Source organism: Phocoena phocoena, chromosome 2 (genome assembly GCF_963924675.1).
Source record: "Phocoena phocoena chromosome 2, mPhoPho1.1, whole genome shotgun sequence".
NCBI classification, from domain to species: Eukaryota; Metazoa; Chordata; class Mammalia; order Artiodactyla; family Phocoenidae; genus Phocoena; species Phocoena phocoena.
In genome coordinates this window covers 25,150,212-25,170,025 of record NC_089220.1, presented here as the reverse complement: position 1 = coordinate 25,170,025, position 19,814 = coordinate 25,150,212, and the positions used below count along the sequence as shown (strand labels likewise).

The following is a 19,814-nucleotide window of genomic DNA, read 5'->3' as shown; positions in this document are numbered from 1 at the left end:
ACCTTTTTAGAAGAGTAGCGTACATCTCAAAAACAGAGAAAAAGGATTTATATTACAAGTTTTTAAAAGGAAATGTGTTATGCTGTTGGTGGGAATGTAAATTGATACAGCCACTATGGAGAACAGTATGGAGGTTCCTTAAAAAACTACAAATAGAACTACCATACGACCCAGCAATCCCACTACTGGGCATATACCCTGAGAAAACCATAATTCAAAAAGAGTCATGTACCAAAATGTTCATTGCAGCTCTATTTACAATAGCCAGGACATGGAAGCAACATAAGTGTCCATCAACAGATGAATGGATAAAGAAGATGTGGCACATATATACAATGGAATATTACTCAGCCATAAAAAGAAATGAATTTGAGTTATTTGTAGTGAGATGGATGGACCTAGAGTCTGTCATACAGAGTGAAGCAAGTCAGAAACAGAAAGACAAATACTGTATGCTAACACATATATATGGAATCTAAGGAAAAAAAAAAAGGGTCATGAAGAACCTAGGGGTAAGATGGGAATAAAGATACAGACCTACTAGAGCATGGACTTGAGGATACGGGGAAGGGGAAGGGGAAGCTGTGACAAAGTGAGAGAGTGGCATGGACATATATACACTACCAGACGTAAAATAGATAGCTAGTGGGAAGCAGCCGCATAGCACAGGGAGATCAGCTAGGTGGTTTGTGACCACCTAGAGGGGTGGGATAGGGAGGATGGGAGGGAGGGAGATGCAAGAGGGAAGAGATATGGGAACATATGTATATGTATAACTGATTCACTTTGTTATAAAGCAGAAACTAACACACCATTGTAAAGCAATTATACTCCAATAAAGATGTTAAAAAAAAGGAAATGTGTTATGAAAAAGGAGGGGGGAAGTTCTCATTCCTTTTTGGCATCAGAGAACAAAATTTTAAAAATATTTTTTTAGATTTGTATTTACCTGTTAAAACAACATGGCTTATAGAAGTATATCATTGACCATGGACTAGGGTCTGGGGTTTGTTTACAAGGCGTTTTATATGGTAACTCCAGACTTTTATAAAATGAAATTCAGACCAGAGTCTGCCTGTGACTGGACTGTTCAAAAGAAATTAAAAATACTTCTTGTTGCTTGAATGACTCCAATTCCACTCTAGTTTTATAGACTAACTTTTCTCTTTCTCTTCCCAGCCACACTTCTTAATCCTAAGAACCACTGTAGGGCTACCGTAATCCAGAAGGGCAATGATGTACCCTATCCAGTTCCTTACATCTGAATGAATAGTCAAAGGAATCCATTTCTTTTCCTACTGAGAGAAAGAACAGTGCCTCAAATTAGCATTCATGTCACGTGTTAATGTTTGATGATGAACCTAATTTTTTCCCAAGTGGACTAGCAAAATTTTATCTTATACCATTTAACACCATACCATTGAGTCTGCTTCGCTCACAAGCATGCAAAAAAGAAAAATGTAAATGATTTACCTAAGACCATGGTGGTTTACATGTAGAGTGAATGGTTTTGTTCCAAAGCACTTTAGCATTTGGCAAACAATAGTTCTGTTCAGTGACAGAGCATAGTCAGCACCATGCTTTCTCAACTTTATGGTTACTGCTTTGTTTTCTACTCTATTATAATTGACATAGTAATTGCAAAATGTAAAGGAAATAAATTTGAACTGTAGGTATAAAATCTATATTTTGCAGAATTATTTTTAGCCATTTAATATAAATGCTGGCTTTTTTTTGGTGGGGGGGGCTGTGTTGGGTCTTCGTTGCTGCGCACGGGCTTTCTCTAGTTGCAGCAAGCGAGGGCTACTCTTCCTTGCGGTGCGTGGGCTTCTCATTCCGGTGGCTTCTCTTCTTGCAGAGCATGGGCTCTAGGCATGCAGGCTTCAGTAGTTGCAGCACAAGGGCTCAGTAGTTATGGCACGCGGGCTCTAGGGCACGCGGGCTTCAGTAGTTGCGGCATGTGGGCCCAGGGCACGCAGGCTCCAGGGCACGCAGTCTCCAGTAGTTGTAATGCCAGCTATTTTCTAAAATGGTTTTATGGTTTAAAATAGTTTAAAGGGGAACAGCTTTAAATAAGATAGTACCAGAACAGTCATGTTTAGCTGAAATAAGCCTAAAATGAGTCATAATTCAATTAAGATTGTTTACCACACATTTTATTTTTCTACTCAAAGTGTGGGACAATCAAGGTGTATCATTTGTCAGCTACATACTGCTAAAGGGAAAGAATGTAACTACATACTGTAGCTACATATTGTAGGAAAAGAATGCTACAGAAGAAGTATGTAACCATTTAATAATGACAATATAACTTCTTGAATTTAGCTTTTAGACAAGAGATAATTTGAATTAACTGAATTGATAATTAGCTGCTGGGGAAGCAGCTTACTTAAGTGTGTCAGGTTATGTGGTTTCATTCAGTTGCTTCCAAAAGCCGGACACACCCAAATATACTGATGTAAAGAACCTTTTGTTTTATTCTAGATTTTAAAGAGCCATCCGTACAATTTTCTAATTCCTTACTGCCTAACATATGGCAAACACCATACAGTCACATGACTTCCACTGTCAATTATGATAATCAGGGCATTACCACTGTAGAGGGAGAAAAACATCCTGATTCCTGAGGTCTCTTCTCTTATTGGGATGAAAAACCTGTGGAAACCTCTGGCTCTTGTTCTTTGGTTAGGGTGATACCAAATGAATCACAGTATAGGTGGGTAAGGTTGTCCTGAAAAGTAGTGCTGTGTGAGAGATACTGGCTAAAGGGAGTTTCCTTGAGTTGCACAGCAGTCAGATCAAACCAGGGGAAAGGCCTGGGGTAAGGAAAAAATAGTGTTACTTTTTTATGTCTGTTTAATACATCTGATTTTGCTGTTAAACATTTCCTTTAAAGAAAGTTCTCCTTCACTTGGAAATAAGGTTCTTCATTTTCTATATCAAACTAATTAAAATTCTTAGTTAAATTAAAAATTCATCTGGGTCTATTCAACACGTGGATTTAATTGTACTTATGAGTTTTCACACTTACAATTCTCTAAGTGCATTTAGGGAGGAATTCATAATTAGAGAATGATTATGACAATAAAATCAACATCCTTTTCAGTATATTTTCCTTGAATTTAGAAAGAAAATACATAAGAGGATCATGGACATTAGGAATGGAAGAGACCTCATTTCTTTTACAATATCCTCTTCAAAAAAAAAAAAGATACCCTCTTCAACTGTATAGGGAAAGAAGTAGGAGTTAACATGCAAATAAAAATGGGGCAATGTTAAGTATTAGTCCGTAGTGGAATTCAACTTAAAAAGCATTAAGACATAGGGTTTTATAGTATTAAAAAAATCAGGAGTAAAGCAAGGATATCTGCTCTCACCACACTTATTCAACATACCACTAGAAGTTGTAGCCAGTGCAATAATGCAAGAAAAGGAAATAAAAGGCACACAGATTGGAAAGGGAGAACTGAAACTTGCTATATATAGATGACATGATTGTCCATGTAGAAAATCCAAAGGAATCTAAAAAAAAGAAAAAATCTCCTAGAACTAATAAACGAATTCAGCAAGGTCATAGGATATAAAATAAACATAAATTTTATTTATATATATTAGCAATGAACTCTTGGGCAAAAAAACCCTAAAAATGCAGTTCCTTTCACACACAAAAAATAGAATACTTAGATGTAAATCTAACAAAACATGTACAGGACTCGTATATTGAAAACTATGAAATGCTGATGAAATAAGGAAGATATAAATGGAGAGATATACTGTGTACATGGATGGGAAAATTTAACATTATAAAGATGTCAACTCTCCACAAATTGATCTATAGATGTAATGGTAAAACAAAAATTAGTGGCAACATCAAATGCTGGCGAGGATGCAGAGAAACTGAATCATACATTGCTAATGATGTAAAAGGATATAACAACTTTGAAATACAGTTTGGCAGTGTCTTAAAAAAATAAACATGCAACCAGTCATTGCACCCCTGAGCATTTGTCCCAGAGAAATTAAAACTTATGTTTACACAAAAACCTGTACATGAATGTTGAAAGCATCCTTATTCACAATAGCCAAACACTGGAAACATCCTAGATGTCCTTCAACAGGTGAATGATTAAACAAACTATGGTACATACATGCCATGAAAACATAACTGCCATGAAAACTACTCAGCAATAAAAAAGGAATAAATTATTGATACACACAGCAACTTGGATGAATCTCCAGAGAATTATGCTAAATGAAAAAGGCCAATCCCCAAAGGTTGCATAATATATGATTCCTTTTATATGATATTCTTGAAGTGACAAAATCATAGAAATGGAGAACAGCTCAATGGTTGCCAAGTTGGGGAGGAAGGATCAAGATGAAGGATCCCTAGTTATAGAATTGTTCTGTATCTTGACTGTATCAGTGTCAATATCCTGGTCGTGGTATTGTACTATAGTTTTACAATATCTGTGTATAGCCATTGTACTATGGTTTGTTCCATTGGGGGAAACTGGATAAATGGGTACATGGGATTTCTTTGTATTGTTTCTTAATAACTGCATGTGAATCAAGATTATCTAAAAAGTTTTTTTTAAAGGGGGGATAGAATTAAAAAGTATAATCTACCAAGAAGATGTAAAAAGTACAAACTTCTGTTCATCAGATGATATGGCTTCAAACTTTATAAAACAAAGATTATAAATATAAAGAGAATTTGAGAAACTACAATCATAGTAGAAATATTAATATGCCACGCCTCCCATTCTAACAGGTCATCTGATGTAAAAGACCATATAGCAGCACTTTTCCAACTTTAATGGGCATATCACTTGGGAGCTTGTAAAAAGGCAGATTCTGATTCCATACATCTGGGGTGGGGACCCATAATCTGCATTTCTAAACAAACTCCCAGATGATGGCATGGTTATCAGGCAGTTTGAGTGGCGAGGATATGCTGAAAAGGGGAGAAATAAAGTGAAAAAATATATTCTGAATGATAAGACCACCCCTCTCCCTACACACGTGCAGCTTTCTTTCCCCAAGTTGGGTCCCAAAGACTTGAAGATACCAATATTCAGGGTTTCCCAAGGAAAAAGCTGATCAAACCACTCTGTAGTAAAGACCACAGTAGCAAACACAGAGTTTCCAAGCATCTTTTTAGTAACCAGGATCTTAAATATGAGCAGACAGGACTTCCCTGGTGGCACAGTGGTTAAGAATCTGCCTGCCAGTGCAGGGGACATGGGTTCAAGTCCTTATCTGGGGAGATCCCACATGCCACAGAGCAACTAAGCCCATGCACCACAACTACTGAGCCTGTGCTCTAAAGCCCGTGAGCCACAACTACTAAACCCACGCGCTTAGAGCCTGTGCTCCACAACAAGAGAAGCCATCGCAATGAGAAGCCCTGCACTGCAACAGAGAGTAGCCCCCACTCGCCACAACTAGAGAAAGCCCATGTGCACCAAAGAAGGCCCAACACAACCAAAATAAATAAATAAATTTATTAAAAAAAATATGAGCAGACAATCAAGGTTCTCCATATACTTGAAGAAAGCTCTAAAATGAATGATAGAGACCAAAATAAATGGTCAAAAAAATCCTGAAGGAAAGACTCCTCAGAGAAGAAAAAACTCTATCATTTACATTCTCAAAGGGATAAAAGATGGTATTGCATAGGGAAATGACAACAGGATGCTACATAAAAAAGGAATATTTGGAGACTAAAAAAATCTTTGCAAGTCAAAATATAGCAAAATGAAAATATGTTCTAAATATAATAGTAGAAACAGGATAGTTGAGGAAATCTCTAAGAAAGCAGAACAAACATGCAAAGATAATGAAAATAGGAGAGCTAAAGAAAATCAGAAGATCAGCCCAGGAGGTCCAATATTTGGCTAATAAAATATTCAGAAGAGAGAACAGAGAAAACAGAGGGAAGGGGAGGAAATTATCAAAGACATAATAGGAGAAAATTAGAGAACTTGACATGCAGATTGAGAAGGACCTTTGAATGTTCTGTTTCTTTTATGGGTGGCAATTACATGGATATTTGCTTTACAATAATTCATTAAACTGTATATTTATGAATTTATGGAATAGGTACTTTTCTGTGTACATATTTTTACAATCTTTATTTTTTTAAGTTAAGGGGAAAAAGGGAGAGGCCCACCAACTGCCCAACACAGTGCATTAAAATAGACCCACATCATGACGCATAATAAAATTTCAGGATGCTGAAGTCAAAAGATACTATAAGCTTCCAGAGAGAAAAGGAACAGATTTCAGACCAAGCATGAATTGAAGAATTAGAAGGGCACTGTACCTCTCAACAGCAATTTAAAAGCTGAAAGATGATGGAGAAATGCCTTCAAAATTCTGAGGGATGGGCTTCCCTGGTGGTGCAGTGGTTAAGAGTCCGCCTGCCAATGCAGGGGACACGGGTTCGAGCCCTGGTCCGGGAAGATCCCACATGCCGCAGAGCAACTAAGCCCGTGCACCGCAACTACTGAGCCTGCGCTCTAGAGTCCGTGAGTCACAATTCCTGAGCCTGTGTGCCACAACTACTGAAGCCCGTGCCTAGAGCCTGTGCTCCACAACAAGATAAGCCACTGCAATGAGAAGCCCGCACACTGCAACAAAGAGTAGCTCCAGCTCGCTGCAACTAGAGAAAGCCCATGTGCAGCAATGAAGACCCAACACAGCTAAAAATAAAATAAAAAATAAAAAAATTCTGAGGGAAAATTGTTTCTACCCTAGATTCTTTTTTTTTTAATTCTTTTTGTTGCAATGGTGAATGGGATTGTTTCCTTAATTACTCTTTCTGATCTTTCGTTGTTTGTGTATAGGAATGCAAGAGATTTCTGTGCATTTATTTTGTATCCTGCAACTTTACCAAATTCATTGATTAGCTCTAGTAGTTTTCTGGTGGCATCTTTAGGATTCCCTATGTATAGTATCATGTCATCTGCAAACAGTGACAGTTTTACTTCTTTTCCAATTTATATTCCTTTTATTTCTTTTGCTTCTGATTGCCATGGCTAGGACTTCCAAAACTATGTTGAATAATAGTGGCAAGAGTGGACATCCTTGTTGCTTTGTATTTCTGTGGTGTCCGTCGTAACTTCTTCTTTTTCATTTCTAATTTTACTGTTATGAGTCCTCTCTCTCTTTTTTTGATGAGTCTGGCTAAAGGTTTATCAATTTTATCTTCTCAAAGACCAGCTTTTTGTTTTATTGATACTTGCTATTGTTTTCTTTGTTTTTATTTCATTTATTTCTGCTCTGATCTTTATGATTTCTTTCCTTCTACTAACTTTGGGTTTTTTCTTCTTTCTCTAGTTCCTTTAGGTGTAAGGTTAGATTGTTTGAGATTTTTCTTGTTTCTTGACGTAGGCTTGTATTGCTATAAGTTTCCCTCTTAGAACTGCTTTTGCTGCATCCCATAGGTTTTGGATCGTCGTGTTTTCATTGTAATGTGTCTCTAGGTATTTTCTGATTTCCTCTTTGATTCCTTCAGTGATCTCTTGGTTATTTAGTAATGTATTGTTTAGCCTCCATGTGTTCGTGTTTTTTACTTTTTTTTCCCTGTAATGGATTTCTAATCTCATAGCATTGTGGTGGGAAAAGATGCTTGATGTGATTTCAGTTTTCTTAAATTTACTGAGGCTTGATTTGTGACCCAAGATGTGATCAACCCTGGAGAATGTTCCATGTGCACTTGAGAAGAAAGTGTAATCTGTTGTTTTTGGATGGAATGTCCTATAAATATCAATTAAATCTGTCTGGTCTATTGTGTCACTTAAAGCTTGTGTTTCCTTATTAATTTTCTGTTTGGATGATCTGTCCATTGGTGTAAGTGAGGTGTTAAAGTCCCCCACTATTATTGTGTTACTGTTGATTTCCTCTTTTATAGCTGTTAGCATTTGCCTTATGTATTGAGGTGCTCCTATATTGGGTGCATATATATTTATAATTGTTATATCTTCTTCTCAGATTGATCCCTTGATCATTATGCAGTGTCCTTCCTTGTCTCTTATAACATTCTTTATTTTAAAGTCTATTTTATCTGATATGAGTATTGCTACTCCAGCTTACTTTTTCTTGTTTTTTTTGCGGTACGCGGGCCTCTCACTGTTGTGGCCTCTCCCGTTGTGGAGCACAGGCTCCAGACACGCAGCCTCAGCGGCCATGGCTCACAGGCCCAGCTGCTCCGCGGCATGTGGGGTCTTCCCAGACTGGGGCATGAACCCGTGTCCCCTGCATCGGCAGGCGGACTCTCAACCACTGCACCACCAGGGAAGCCCCCAGCTTTCTTTTGATTTCCATTTGCATGGAATATTTTTTTCCATCCCCTCACTTTCAGTCTGTATGTGTCCATAGGTCTGAAGTGGGTCTCTTGTAGACAGCATACATATGGGTCTTGTTTTTGTATCCATTCAGCGAGCCTGTGTCTTTTGGTTGGAGCATTTAATCCATTCACGTTTAAGGTAATTATCGATATGTATGTTCCTATTACCATTTTCTTAATTGTTATGGGTTTGTTTTTGTAGTTCCTTTTCTTCCTTTGTGTTTCCCACTTAGAGAAGTTCCTTTAGCATTTGTTGTAGAGCTGGTTTGGTGGTGCTGAATTCTCTTAGCTTTTGCTTGTCAGTAAAGCTTTTGATTTCTCCTTCGAATCTAAATGAGATCCTTGCTGGGTACAGTAATTTTGGTTGTAGGTTCTTCCCTTTCATCACTTTAAATATATCGTGCCACTCCCTTCTGACTTGTAGAGTTCCTACTGAGAAATCAGCTGTTAACCTTATGGGAGGAGTTCCCTTGTATGTTATTTGTCATTTTTCCCTTGTTGCTTTCAAAATTTTTTCTTTGTGTTTAATTTTTGTCAATTTGATTACTATGTGTCTCAGCATGTTTCTCCTTGGGTTTATCCTGCCTGGGACTCTCTGCACTTTCTGGACTTGGGTGGCTATTTCCTTTCCCATGTTAGGGAAGTTTTCGACTATAATCTCTTCAAAGATTTTCTCGGGTCCCTTCTCTCTCTCTTCTCCTTCTGGGACCCCTATGATGCAAATGTTGTTGCGTTTAATGTTGTCCCAGAGGTCTATTAGGCTGTCTTCATTTCTTTTCATTCTTTTTTCTTTATTCTGTCCTGCGGCAGTGAATTCCACCATTCTGTCTTCCAGGTCACTTATCCGTTCTTCTACCTCAGTTATTCTGCTATTGATTCCTTCTAGTGTAGTTTTCATTTCAGTTATTGTATTGTTCATCTCTGTTTGTTGTTCTTTAATTATTCTAGGTCTTTGTTAAACATTTCTTGCATCTTCTCGATCTTTGACTCCATTCTTTTTCCGAGGTCCTGGATCATCTTCACTATCATTATTCTGAATACTTTTTCTGGAAGGTTGCCTATCTCCACTTCATTTAGTTGTTTTTCTGGGGTTTTATCTTGTTCCTTCATCTGGTACAAAGTCCTCTGCCTTTTCATTTTGTCTATCTTTCTGTGAATGTGGTTTTCTTTCCACAGGCTGAAGGACTGTAGTTCTTGCTTCTGCTCTAACCTAGATTCTCTACCTGGCTATGTTCTCAATAAAATATTAGGTTAGAATAAAAACATTTTCAGACACAGTCCCTAAAAATTACTTCCTACGCAGGCTTTTCTAAGGAAGTTACTGGAGAAGGACAGATTCCACCATAATGAAGAAGGAAATGAATCCAGAGGAAGAGGGGTCCAGGAAAAAGAGATCCAGCATAAGAGAGAGGCAAAGAGAATCCCAGGATAAGGGGGAAGGAAAATTCTCAAACTGAAAGTGTACCACAGGTCATTGGTGATTAATTAGAACACAAAAGATAAGAGGGGGGTGAAATCAAGGATTACTTCCAGGTTCTGGCCTGAACAACTCCGCAAAGGAGCATGTAATGGCAACCTAAGTCCCCGAAGTGGAAAAGATCACCCAGGAAAAAAGTGTAGCATGAAAAGAAAGGAAGGCCTAGGACAGAGCCCTGAAAACTCCCAGATTTAAGGATAGGGCATAAGAGGAGCTGGCAAAGGAGGAATCGCAGGGGCAGGAGGAAAATGAAGAGAATGTGAGGGTATCATGAAAGCTAAGAGAAAAGATTGTTTCAAGAAGGAAGGCATGTTCAATAGCCAAGGAAGAAAAGGATTTAAAAGTGTCCAGTGAATTTAGTGACATGGAAGTCACTGGTAACAAGGGCAACCATTTGTCTCTATTAGATTATTAAAGATGAAAAAGAATGATCTAATAGTTATCAAGCTGTAGTGAAACGGCACTCTCATACACTGTTGGTAGACATATAAGTGTCACTGTTTTGATAAGCAATTTAGGAATACCTATCAAACACAAACTACATATAACCTCTGACCCAGAAATTTTACTGGTACAAGTGTGCACAGTTTAAGGATGAAATGTTCAAAGCAGCCCTCTGTGCAAAATGTGGGGCAGAGGAACTACATTGCCATCAAGAGGAAACAGGATGAATAAATGTAGCTAAAGAAATGTATCCAATGGATGTCTGCACAGTGCTCATAAGTGAAATAGATATGACTGTACTAACATAGAATGGTACCTATGATGTAGTAAGTATAATCCCCATGTTTCTAAAATGTATATATAGATACAGATATGCATATATATTATAATGACAATATAAATATATGTTTGTAAATGCATAGGTAGAAAGACAAAAATACAAAAACCATCAGAGGTAAAGTCTGTGAAAAGGGATTTGGGGGGCAAAGGAGGGCTCTCACGTTTCCACTAGTTGAATTTTTTTGATAAGAATGTGTTCATTTTATACATTTCTAAAGATAACATGAAAGGAAAAAGATAAAAAGCATCTTCTAAGAAAACAGTGTGGGAGAAGTTAGAACGGCCACTCATCTAATACTTTACCTTTTCCGAGACAGGTTCTTGGCATAGGCTTTGCTGACAAAATCTTGTGCTTGAAATTTTTGGAAAGACACTCTATCTTTCTCACAGGCTTCAAAGCGCTTGGAGAGGAACAGTTCATTCAGAAGGTGCAGCACTTGTGAGTGGGGCATGTCCTTTTCTGTGCAGACATTTATGGCTGCATAGAACACTCCCTCCAACCACTTGATATTGAGGATTATTCCCCCTAAACATCAATGAGAAAGGAAATGCCAGTTAGCACCACCAAAAAGGTTTGCAGGGAACCTAGGACAAACCCCAGACGGTGAACAGTCACCTTCTGTCCAAGACAGTTTGGTTATATGAACCTCAAGATAAGCGCTCTTCCTTTCCAGGCCAAGAACCCTGTGTGTGCCCTTTATAGCACATTGCATGTTGACCCTACCAGAGGAAGACAGATATGTTAATGTAGGCATTGCTGATGACAAATGCATCTCTAGAAATCTCTAGAATGGTCCTTGCCAATAAGGCAAACTGCAAGGTTACAGTAAGGAAAAGCCATTTAGTTCCAGACACTGCATCCTCTGGTTTAAATAGGCTCTCTCCTCTGGTTGTTTCCAATTCATCCTTAAAGGGTCCAATTAATCACACTTCTTAGCTTTCCCTAAAAAGGCTACTTTTTGCCACCAAAGCTGTTCCCATGTAAAACCTAAATAGCTGAGAATGTATCTAGCTTGTACTTATACACACACATACACCCTCAGCACACATGCATACACGCATGTACACACACACACACACTCAGGGCTTTAATAAGATAGCAGTAGGCCAAGAGGAAGGTAATTTTTACAAAAGTACCAAAAATATCGTGAGCCATTACCAGCAGGACTGTAGGGACAGGTAGCCTGAAGAATCACAGGGTCTTGGAGAGCAGCTGTGATTTCCTTATTGGCCCCCCAGATGCTGGCAAGATCTTCAACACACTGATACTGAGGCCGCAAGACATTGGTGTGGTTCAGTAGGAGTTTCAACCTGAAAGTAAAGCCACCAACGCAGGAAGTGCAGGGCCCGGACTGGAATAAAGCACCACGTGACCCACTGAGTTTACATCCAGCCCCAACAATGTAGTGCCCTGCACAGCACTGCTCACAGGCAAACGCAGGTGTGGGTTGGCACTGGGGCACTACCTCTTAGATGGATTGTTCACCCATCCACTCAACACTTATTCAATGTCACCACAAGCCAGGCACTGAGCTAGACACTCGAGGTACAAAAATAGTCTCTGACACATGCTCCGGATCAATTTTCATGCTGTTGAGTGGCGTACAAGGGGAACGCTCCTCAGCTTCAAGTAGCTGGAAGTAATGCTCTACTGCAGTTCTAAACATTTGCACATCAAAGAAAAGGTCCCACCCACAAGTGCTGGAAAAGCGGGGAAGACACAGTTTCAAAGGCTGGCTGGTCCTTCTGCCAATGAAGCTGCTTCCACCTTATGACTGGGAATGACCAACTCCAAGAGGTAGGGGCCAGGGTGGAGATGGGCAGACAGGGCAGTTCTGCCAATCCTGTGCTCACCCTAACAAGATACCTGGGTAGTGGGACAGCAGCCACAAAGCTGTACACAGTGCAGGCTTTTCCAAGGCTGGTTTGAATTTCTACACAGATATTAGACAGCTGAGATGGCAGGCAGCAGAGGAATATCACGTTGGCCCACTCCACCAGAGAAGAGTTATGGTAAAAGCACTGGATTCCCAGTTTCTTGAATTCATCTGGGAGGGAATAAAGGAAGTCAGAAAGATCACAGTACAAAGAACTTTGAACTCCATCAACTGTGGGGAGAGGATGACAATTATTTTATCTCAAGTCTTGTCACCACATTAATCAGAAGAGATTCCCTCATCCCTTCTAAGAGCCACGCAGCGAAGCCCTGATCCCATGACTATGGCAGCAGGTGCCACTGCAGCAGTGCTCGAGATCGTAAGATAATTCATCCTTACCTTATGTTTTATCTTATTGACAATTTAATGTCAATAAGATATTTATAAATGTAGAAAGAAATGTGATAACTCATGTAGTGGCTAAAAACACTTCTTGGTAGTTAATCATTTAATTGTACTTATTGTGATCTGGATCCTCAAAAGTAAAAATGTGAACTCACATACGGTAGTATGTTTTAAGTGTTATCAGAGAACAGGATGTTAGACATTGCAGAGGTCAGTTCTTCTCTTAACCACCACAAGTATGTGATAAAGTTGATGCTGAGGTTATCTGGGTACTCAGGTACTTCCAGGTAGGAAGATACACAGGACAAAGAAGAACTTTAGAAAACATGCATATCCACTTTTCTTCCATATGTGGTTCTCAAAAGTGCACAGAAGCTGATGCTGAGCATTTTGAATTCTTGCTTCCTTAATACAACATACAGTGATATTCTATAACTGTAGTTTTATTATTAATAAACATATTGCTTCCCAGAAGAATATATGCATTTTATTGAAATGTCATATATACTGGTCCTATTGATGAGATTTAAGAAATCTGCCTTGAGAGGTTAAGATTTTTCTAGTTTCCTTAATAAAGAAGGAACATTTACAAATCAATAAGAAAAATCATACAGGCATCCAACAGAAAAATTGAACAAAAAAGAACTCAAAAATAATGAAATAGCAATAAGCCTATAAAATATTTTAATTCTTCTAGTGATCAGTGAAAGACATTAAAATAAGAAAAATTGTAAAGGCATATTACAATGGTGATTTTAAAAATAAGATTCCCAGAATTGACAAGCGTGTAGTAAAATGGGTATTCTTACACACTGTTGATGAAAGTTTATACCTGAACAACATCCCTTGTAGGTCAGTTTGAAAAAATATATCAGAAGTTTCTTTAAAAATTAAATATACCTACCATATGACCCAGCCACCCCATTCCCAAGTGTTTACTCAAGAAAAATTAAAGCATTTCTCCACACCAATATTTGTACACAAATGTTCATAATAGCTATATTCCCAAACTGGAAACAACCTGAATGTCCATCAACAGAGGAATAGATGAACTATGGAGTATCCATGCAATAAAACACTACTCAGAAATAAAAAGATCAATACATGCAACAACATGGATGTATCTCAAAATAATTATGCAGAGTGAAAGAATTCAGACCATTGCAGGGAGGGATAAATTAGGAATTTGGGAGTAATAGATACACACTACTATATATAAAATAAACAATAAGGACCTACTGTATAGCACAGGGAACTATACTCAATATTTTGTAATAACCTATATGGGAAAAGAATCTAAAAAGGAATATATGTATATAGAATATATTCTGTATAATATATTATATATATACATATAACTGAATCACTTTGCTGTACATCTGAAACCAGCACAACATTGTAAATCAACTATACTTCAATAAAAAAATTAATTATAAAAAGAATTCAGACCAAAGAAGAAGTACAAACTGTATGACTCCATTTATACAAAATTCTACAAAATGCAAACTAATCGGTAGTGACAGAAATCAGATCAGTGGGGATTTCCCTGGTGGCGCAGTGGTTGGGAGTCCACCTGCCAGTGCAGGGGACACGGGTTTGAGTCCTGGTCTGGGAAGATCCCACATGCCGCGGAGCAACTAAGCCCATGAGCCACAACTACTGAGCCTGTACTCTAGAGCCTGCAAGCCGTAACTACTGAAGCCTGCGCGCCTAGAGCCTGTGCTCCGCCACAAGAGAAGCCAATGCAATGAGAAGCCCGCGCACCACAATGAAGAGTAGTCCCCGCTCTCTGCAACTAGGGAAAGCCCACGTGCGGCAACGAAGACACAACACAGCTAAAAATAAAATAAATAAACAATTAAAAAAAAAAGAAATCAGTTCAGTGGTTTCCTGAGTGGGTTCTGCAGTGAGGTAGAGAGATTCATTACCTTGATTACATTGATGGTTTCACAGGAGCATACATGTGTCACAAAACATCAAACTGTACACTTTTATTTTTTTAATTTATTTTAAAAATATTTATTTACTTAGGCTGCGCTGGGTCCTTAGTTGCGGCACGCAGGATCTTTCAGTTGTGGCATGCAGGCTTCTTAGTTGCAGCATGGGGACTTCTTGATTGTGGCATGCATGTGGGATCTAGTTCCCAGACCAGGGATTGAACCCGGCACCCCTGCACTGGGAGCTAAGTCTTACCCACTGGACCACCACCGAAGTCCCTGTACACTTGTTTTTTTTAAATATTTATTTTCTTTTTTTTTTTTTGGCTGCGTTGGGTCTTAGTTGCAGCATGTAGGATCTTGGTTGAGGCATGTAGGATCTTTTTTTCATTGCCGTTCGTGGGCTCTTCATTGCGGTGCTCGGGTTTCTCTCTCGTTGTGGCCGTGGATTTTCTCTCTCTAGTTGAGGCACGCGGACTCCAGAGCATGTGGGCTCTGTACTTTGCGGCTTGCAGGCTCTCTCATTGAGGCACGTGAGCTCAGCAGTTGTGGCACACGGGCTTAGTTGCCCCGCAGCATGTGGGATCTTAGTTCCCTGACCAGGGATTGAACCCGCGTCCCCTGCTTTGGAAGGCGGATTCTTTACCATTTTTAAAATGTGCAGTGGTCCAGTGGTTAAGACTCCGCACTTCAATGCAAGGGGCATGGGTTTGATCCCTGGTTGGGGAACTAAGATCCCACATGCCTTGTAGCCTGGCCAAGAAATTTTCTTTTTAATGTGCAGTTTATCATATACAAAGTATATCTGAATAAAGCTGTACCTGTACTTTGACCTAGTAATTTTGTTTTTTAAATTATGTACAAGGAAGTCCTACTAAATGAGACACAGTTACATAAATTATCATACAGTCATACTTGGGAATACTATACAACCTTAAACTCATGAGTCTGAAGACTGTCAAATAATATGGGAATAGGCTCATGATACATGAAGTGAAAAAAGCAGGATACAAAAAGCTTCGTAGAGTGTTAATTACTGATATAACGAGAGGAAAAAATGGGAAAGAAATGATAACCCTGCTAGGAGAATTATAGGTAGTTATTATTTACTTCCCTATAGAGTAGTTTTCTAAATTTTCTATAACATTCATATATTACTTTACATTAAAAATATTTTGAAGTATAATTTACATACAATGCGACACACAGATCTGAAGTAAATAGTTTGATCAACTTTGACAAATGCATACACCTATGTAACTCACACCTCTCTCAAGATACAGAATATTTCCAACTCCCCAGAAAGTTCCCTTGGGCCTCTTCTCAGTCTCCCCAGAAGCAACCACTGTTCTGATTTCTATCACCATAAGTTAATAAATGGAATCATTATAAAACTTTAAAAAAATTTTTCAGTAAATGTTATTCTAAAAAAATAAGACCAAATATTTGGAACTGGTAAACACCACTCAGACTCTAACTGGTCCAGTTAGAAAATTTGAATTGTTTGGAAAGCTTCTCTATATCAAAGACCCAGAAAGATATCTCGCCACCAAGGGCACAGGGAGGAGATATGGATATAAATATTTAGGTGGAGAAGAAAGTTGCTTTAAGGAACAAGTTAAAAAACCATCTTTCTGGCTTTTCTGAGGGCCAGCAAGCTGAGGACTTGGCATGCTGTATGCGAGGATTCCTCTTTTGAGGGACCCTTTCAAAATGGCCTCGTCACCACCTAAAGAGCACACCCAAGCCCCCCTTCTACTGCGCAGGGCTCCTCACCCAGGGCCTCTGGCCTCCGAGTGGAGATCCTCAGGCTGTCAGCTGGGATGGGGACAAGCTGAAGCAGTGTATGAGCCAGCTGCTTCCCAAGGTGGCCGCCTCCAATGATGCCCACCTTTAACGCGTCGTCATCAGGAGTGTCTTCACGCAATCCAGCCAAGCGACATCTAGAAGTTTGCTTCTTCTGTAATGATTTTCTGGAGAATGATTCCCTGGAGAATGAACACAGACACGCATCCAAGTAAACGCAGACCCTCAGTCCTTCTTGACTGTCAACCTCTGATGTTCTCTGGTTTAACTTCCTCACATGCAGCCTGCTGTGACACCTTAAGTACTTCAGAGAGAAGAATTCCAGTTATGTCCCACTGATCCAGCTTCACTGATGGAATGAAATGTTCCTCCTGAGTGAATTTTCCAGGAAGTAAAGCATACCCCTTTCAAAGGATCAGAACCTGTTTAAAACATTCTTAAGTGAACATTTTTTGGGTTATATGTATCGTGCATTTCCCTGCCTTCTTAAACACAAGGTCTGACTACTTACCCATTTCTTTGACTCAGGACCATCACTGTAAACAACCTAATTACAATTACACCTTATCCTGGAACATGGGGAGCCAGTTCCTTCATTGCTTCCCGTGCAGACGGCTGTCAATTTCCATCTCCATCAGGATGAGTGCACCCCTCTCCTACTATACACCTCCTCTTTCTAGTTTGCTATTTCAGTTCTGCACAAACCCAGGAAACCATGTAACTTAGCTTTTTTCCAAACGTAATGATTTATAAAAGTAAATGGTTTATAAGGGAAAACAGACCTAAGAAACTGAGGATCAAGGATCTGAGGCCACTCTTTCTGGAGGTTCACTTGACCCAAGATGAACAAAGTCTGACCTCTGAATACATAAGGCATTTTTTATGTTGTTATATGGCAATCTTATATTCGTTCTGTATTTCTGTGAAAATTGGAGTCTTAAAGCTCTGGAGTTTCCATGTAAGCATCACAAGCCCCATTCTATTTAAGGCTTCTCTTTTGGTTAAAAGGAGAGCATTTTCTCTCTCTGCCTGATCCTTCCAAATAGAAGATGCCTCCTGGAAGTTTCCCATATTGGTTTCTCATCACTCACCTTGGAGTCAGCCAATAGGTTTACTACGCATCCTTACCAGTCAGCCAGTCAGCAAACTTCTTGAGTAGTCTGCCTCCTCGGGTATGTGCTGTATCTATAACATGTTTAATTCAGATCTGGTCCCACCATCTAGGAATTAATCTAATTTCAGAGAAAAGTAAACTGAGAAGCAGACTGAGGGGTTGGGGGGTGGGGACAAATGCTCCAGGAGTGACCTAGAGTTACAGAATCCAGGAGCCTAGTCCTAGGTACTTGGCTCTCACACACCTCCTATTTAAGCGTCAGAAGCCAGGACTGGACTGAGAGCTTCTTTGAAAATCAGTATTCCTGGTTTCAGGCAAGTCATCCGGCCATAAGGACCCCCAGATTTCCAGGAAGCTTTCTTGTGAGGAAGCATTCCACTGTTAGCTCAGCCCCAAAAGGAAAATTGACCCATTTTCAGCCAGTAGCCATGGAATGGCTAGTGATTAGTAGCTGTGGCAGACAAGCTGGTCATCCTGATGAGGGAGTGAATGATAGGATGGATGAACGAATGAATGAATGGATTATTTAATGTCTACTCACTGAAAGGAAATCACCACTAATCCATGCTTTATTGCATAAACACAGCCAAGGGACCCTGGTGTGCATTTCCCTGGTGCTTTCAGACCAGCAGTACTCCAGTGTGGGTTGGAAAAGGTAGGAGGACCCTCCCCCTGCCAAAGTTACTCTCCAATATAAAAAGTTTAAGTCATCTGGATTCTCTGCAGTGAAATTCTTCTCCATCTGCCTGACCTTGGAGACCCAGGTTACCTCAAATTATGGAGTAGCTTGCAGAAGAAGGCTGCATGGGCACAGGCCTTGGTCATCAGCCCATGAGAACGGCCCAGCAAATACAGCCAGCTGCGGTCTTCCTCTTGAATCCCATACTCAAACTGCAGTGTCTCAAGGTCCTCTAGCATGTCCATCTCCAAACCAGCATCTCCTGCAACAACAGACACCAATCAACTCGGCTCCCTGTCCGGGAAGAAGAAGGAATCTACGCAGGAGGGTGTGTGTGCCCAAGTCTCAGGGTCTCCTGATGGTGGCTTCAGCACCTCTCCTCCCAGTTATGAACTGGCAGCTCTCAACCACTTCTCTGAGTGTGAGTCCTGGAGAATTCCTAAGCACTGACTACCCATGAGTCAGGAATACTGAATTCATGGAAAACCTGGACAAAATCCATATAGGCTCCAGGCACAGTTTTCAGCAGATGCATTTACATTAACAATGGGTTTCACAGGCACACTTCTCCCTTCCATTCTCTCCTAGGTTTTAGACATAGGACTGAACACTTAGACCACATTTCACAGAAATTCTCCCCTTTCAATAAACTCTGTGTTCCCCACAGGGTAGAAAAGAACCCAAACTAAATATCACGGTCCTTTATCTAGGGCGGGGACATCTAGATTTTAGAAAATGAAGCCAGAGAGGTATAAGCCCATCCACATACATCTCTCACCAACCAAACAGAGGAGAAGATGGCTCTGCTCCTCAGTGGTTCTGGTACTGGAGGGTAAGAACTACATTTTCAGGGAGAATTACCCAAGAAGGTTGTCATTATGACTCCTTAGCTACCAGATTACTTCAGTCTTGGAGCCTTAAAGGGGCCAGCCCCACTTAGAGGTTTTCCAGACCTGCAACATGAGGGCAAGAATTCCTTCACTACTTCTTGGAGTACTACTACACCGGGGCAGTATGGGATCCCCCTTTTCCCAACAGAAGTTTCTAGACTTCTAGTTTTTTTTTTTTTTTTGGCAGACTGCAATATCATACAGATCTTAGCACTACTCAGAGTTATTTTTCAAACCCCTTCTTTTTGTGTTCAAGAAATCAATCAATAAATAATAATAAATAAAACAATAAACAAAATAGATAAAATAAATTCTGAGGATCTAATGTACATCATGGTGACTATAGGTAAGAATACTGTATTGTCTACTTGAAATTTGCTAAGAGTAGATCTTAAGTGTTCTCACCACCCACACAAAAAAGGTAACTGTGAGGTGATGGACATGTTAATTAACTTGACTGTGGTACTAATTTCACAGTGTATATCAAATCATT

At 39.6% G+C, this 19,814-nt stretch overlaps 1 protein-coding gene across 1 annotated transcript; it reads right to left on the bottom strand.

Moving 5' to 3' along the window:
- Nucleotides 1–2,638: 2,638 nt before the first annotated feature.
- On the bottom strand, nt 2,639–18,676 carry NOXRED1 (NADP dependent oxidoreductase domain containing 1). Its single transcript, XM_065872813.1, has 6 exons — nt 18,522–18,676; nt 16,609–16,805; nt 12,481–12,661; nt 11,773–11,924; nt 10,917–11,139; nt 2,639–2,816 (listed from the first exon to the last, which is right to left on the bottom strand). The coding sequence occupies exons 1-6, from the start codon at nt 18,674–18,676 to the stop codon at nt 2,639–2,641; spliced, it is 1,086 nt and encodes a 361-aa protein (XP_065728885.1).
- Between the last annotated feature and the right edge of the window lie 1,138 nt (nt 18,677–19,814).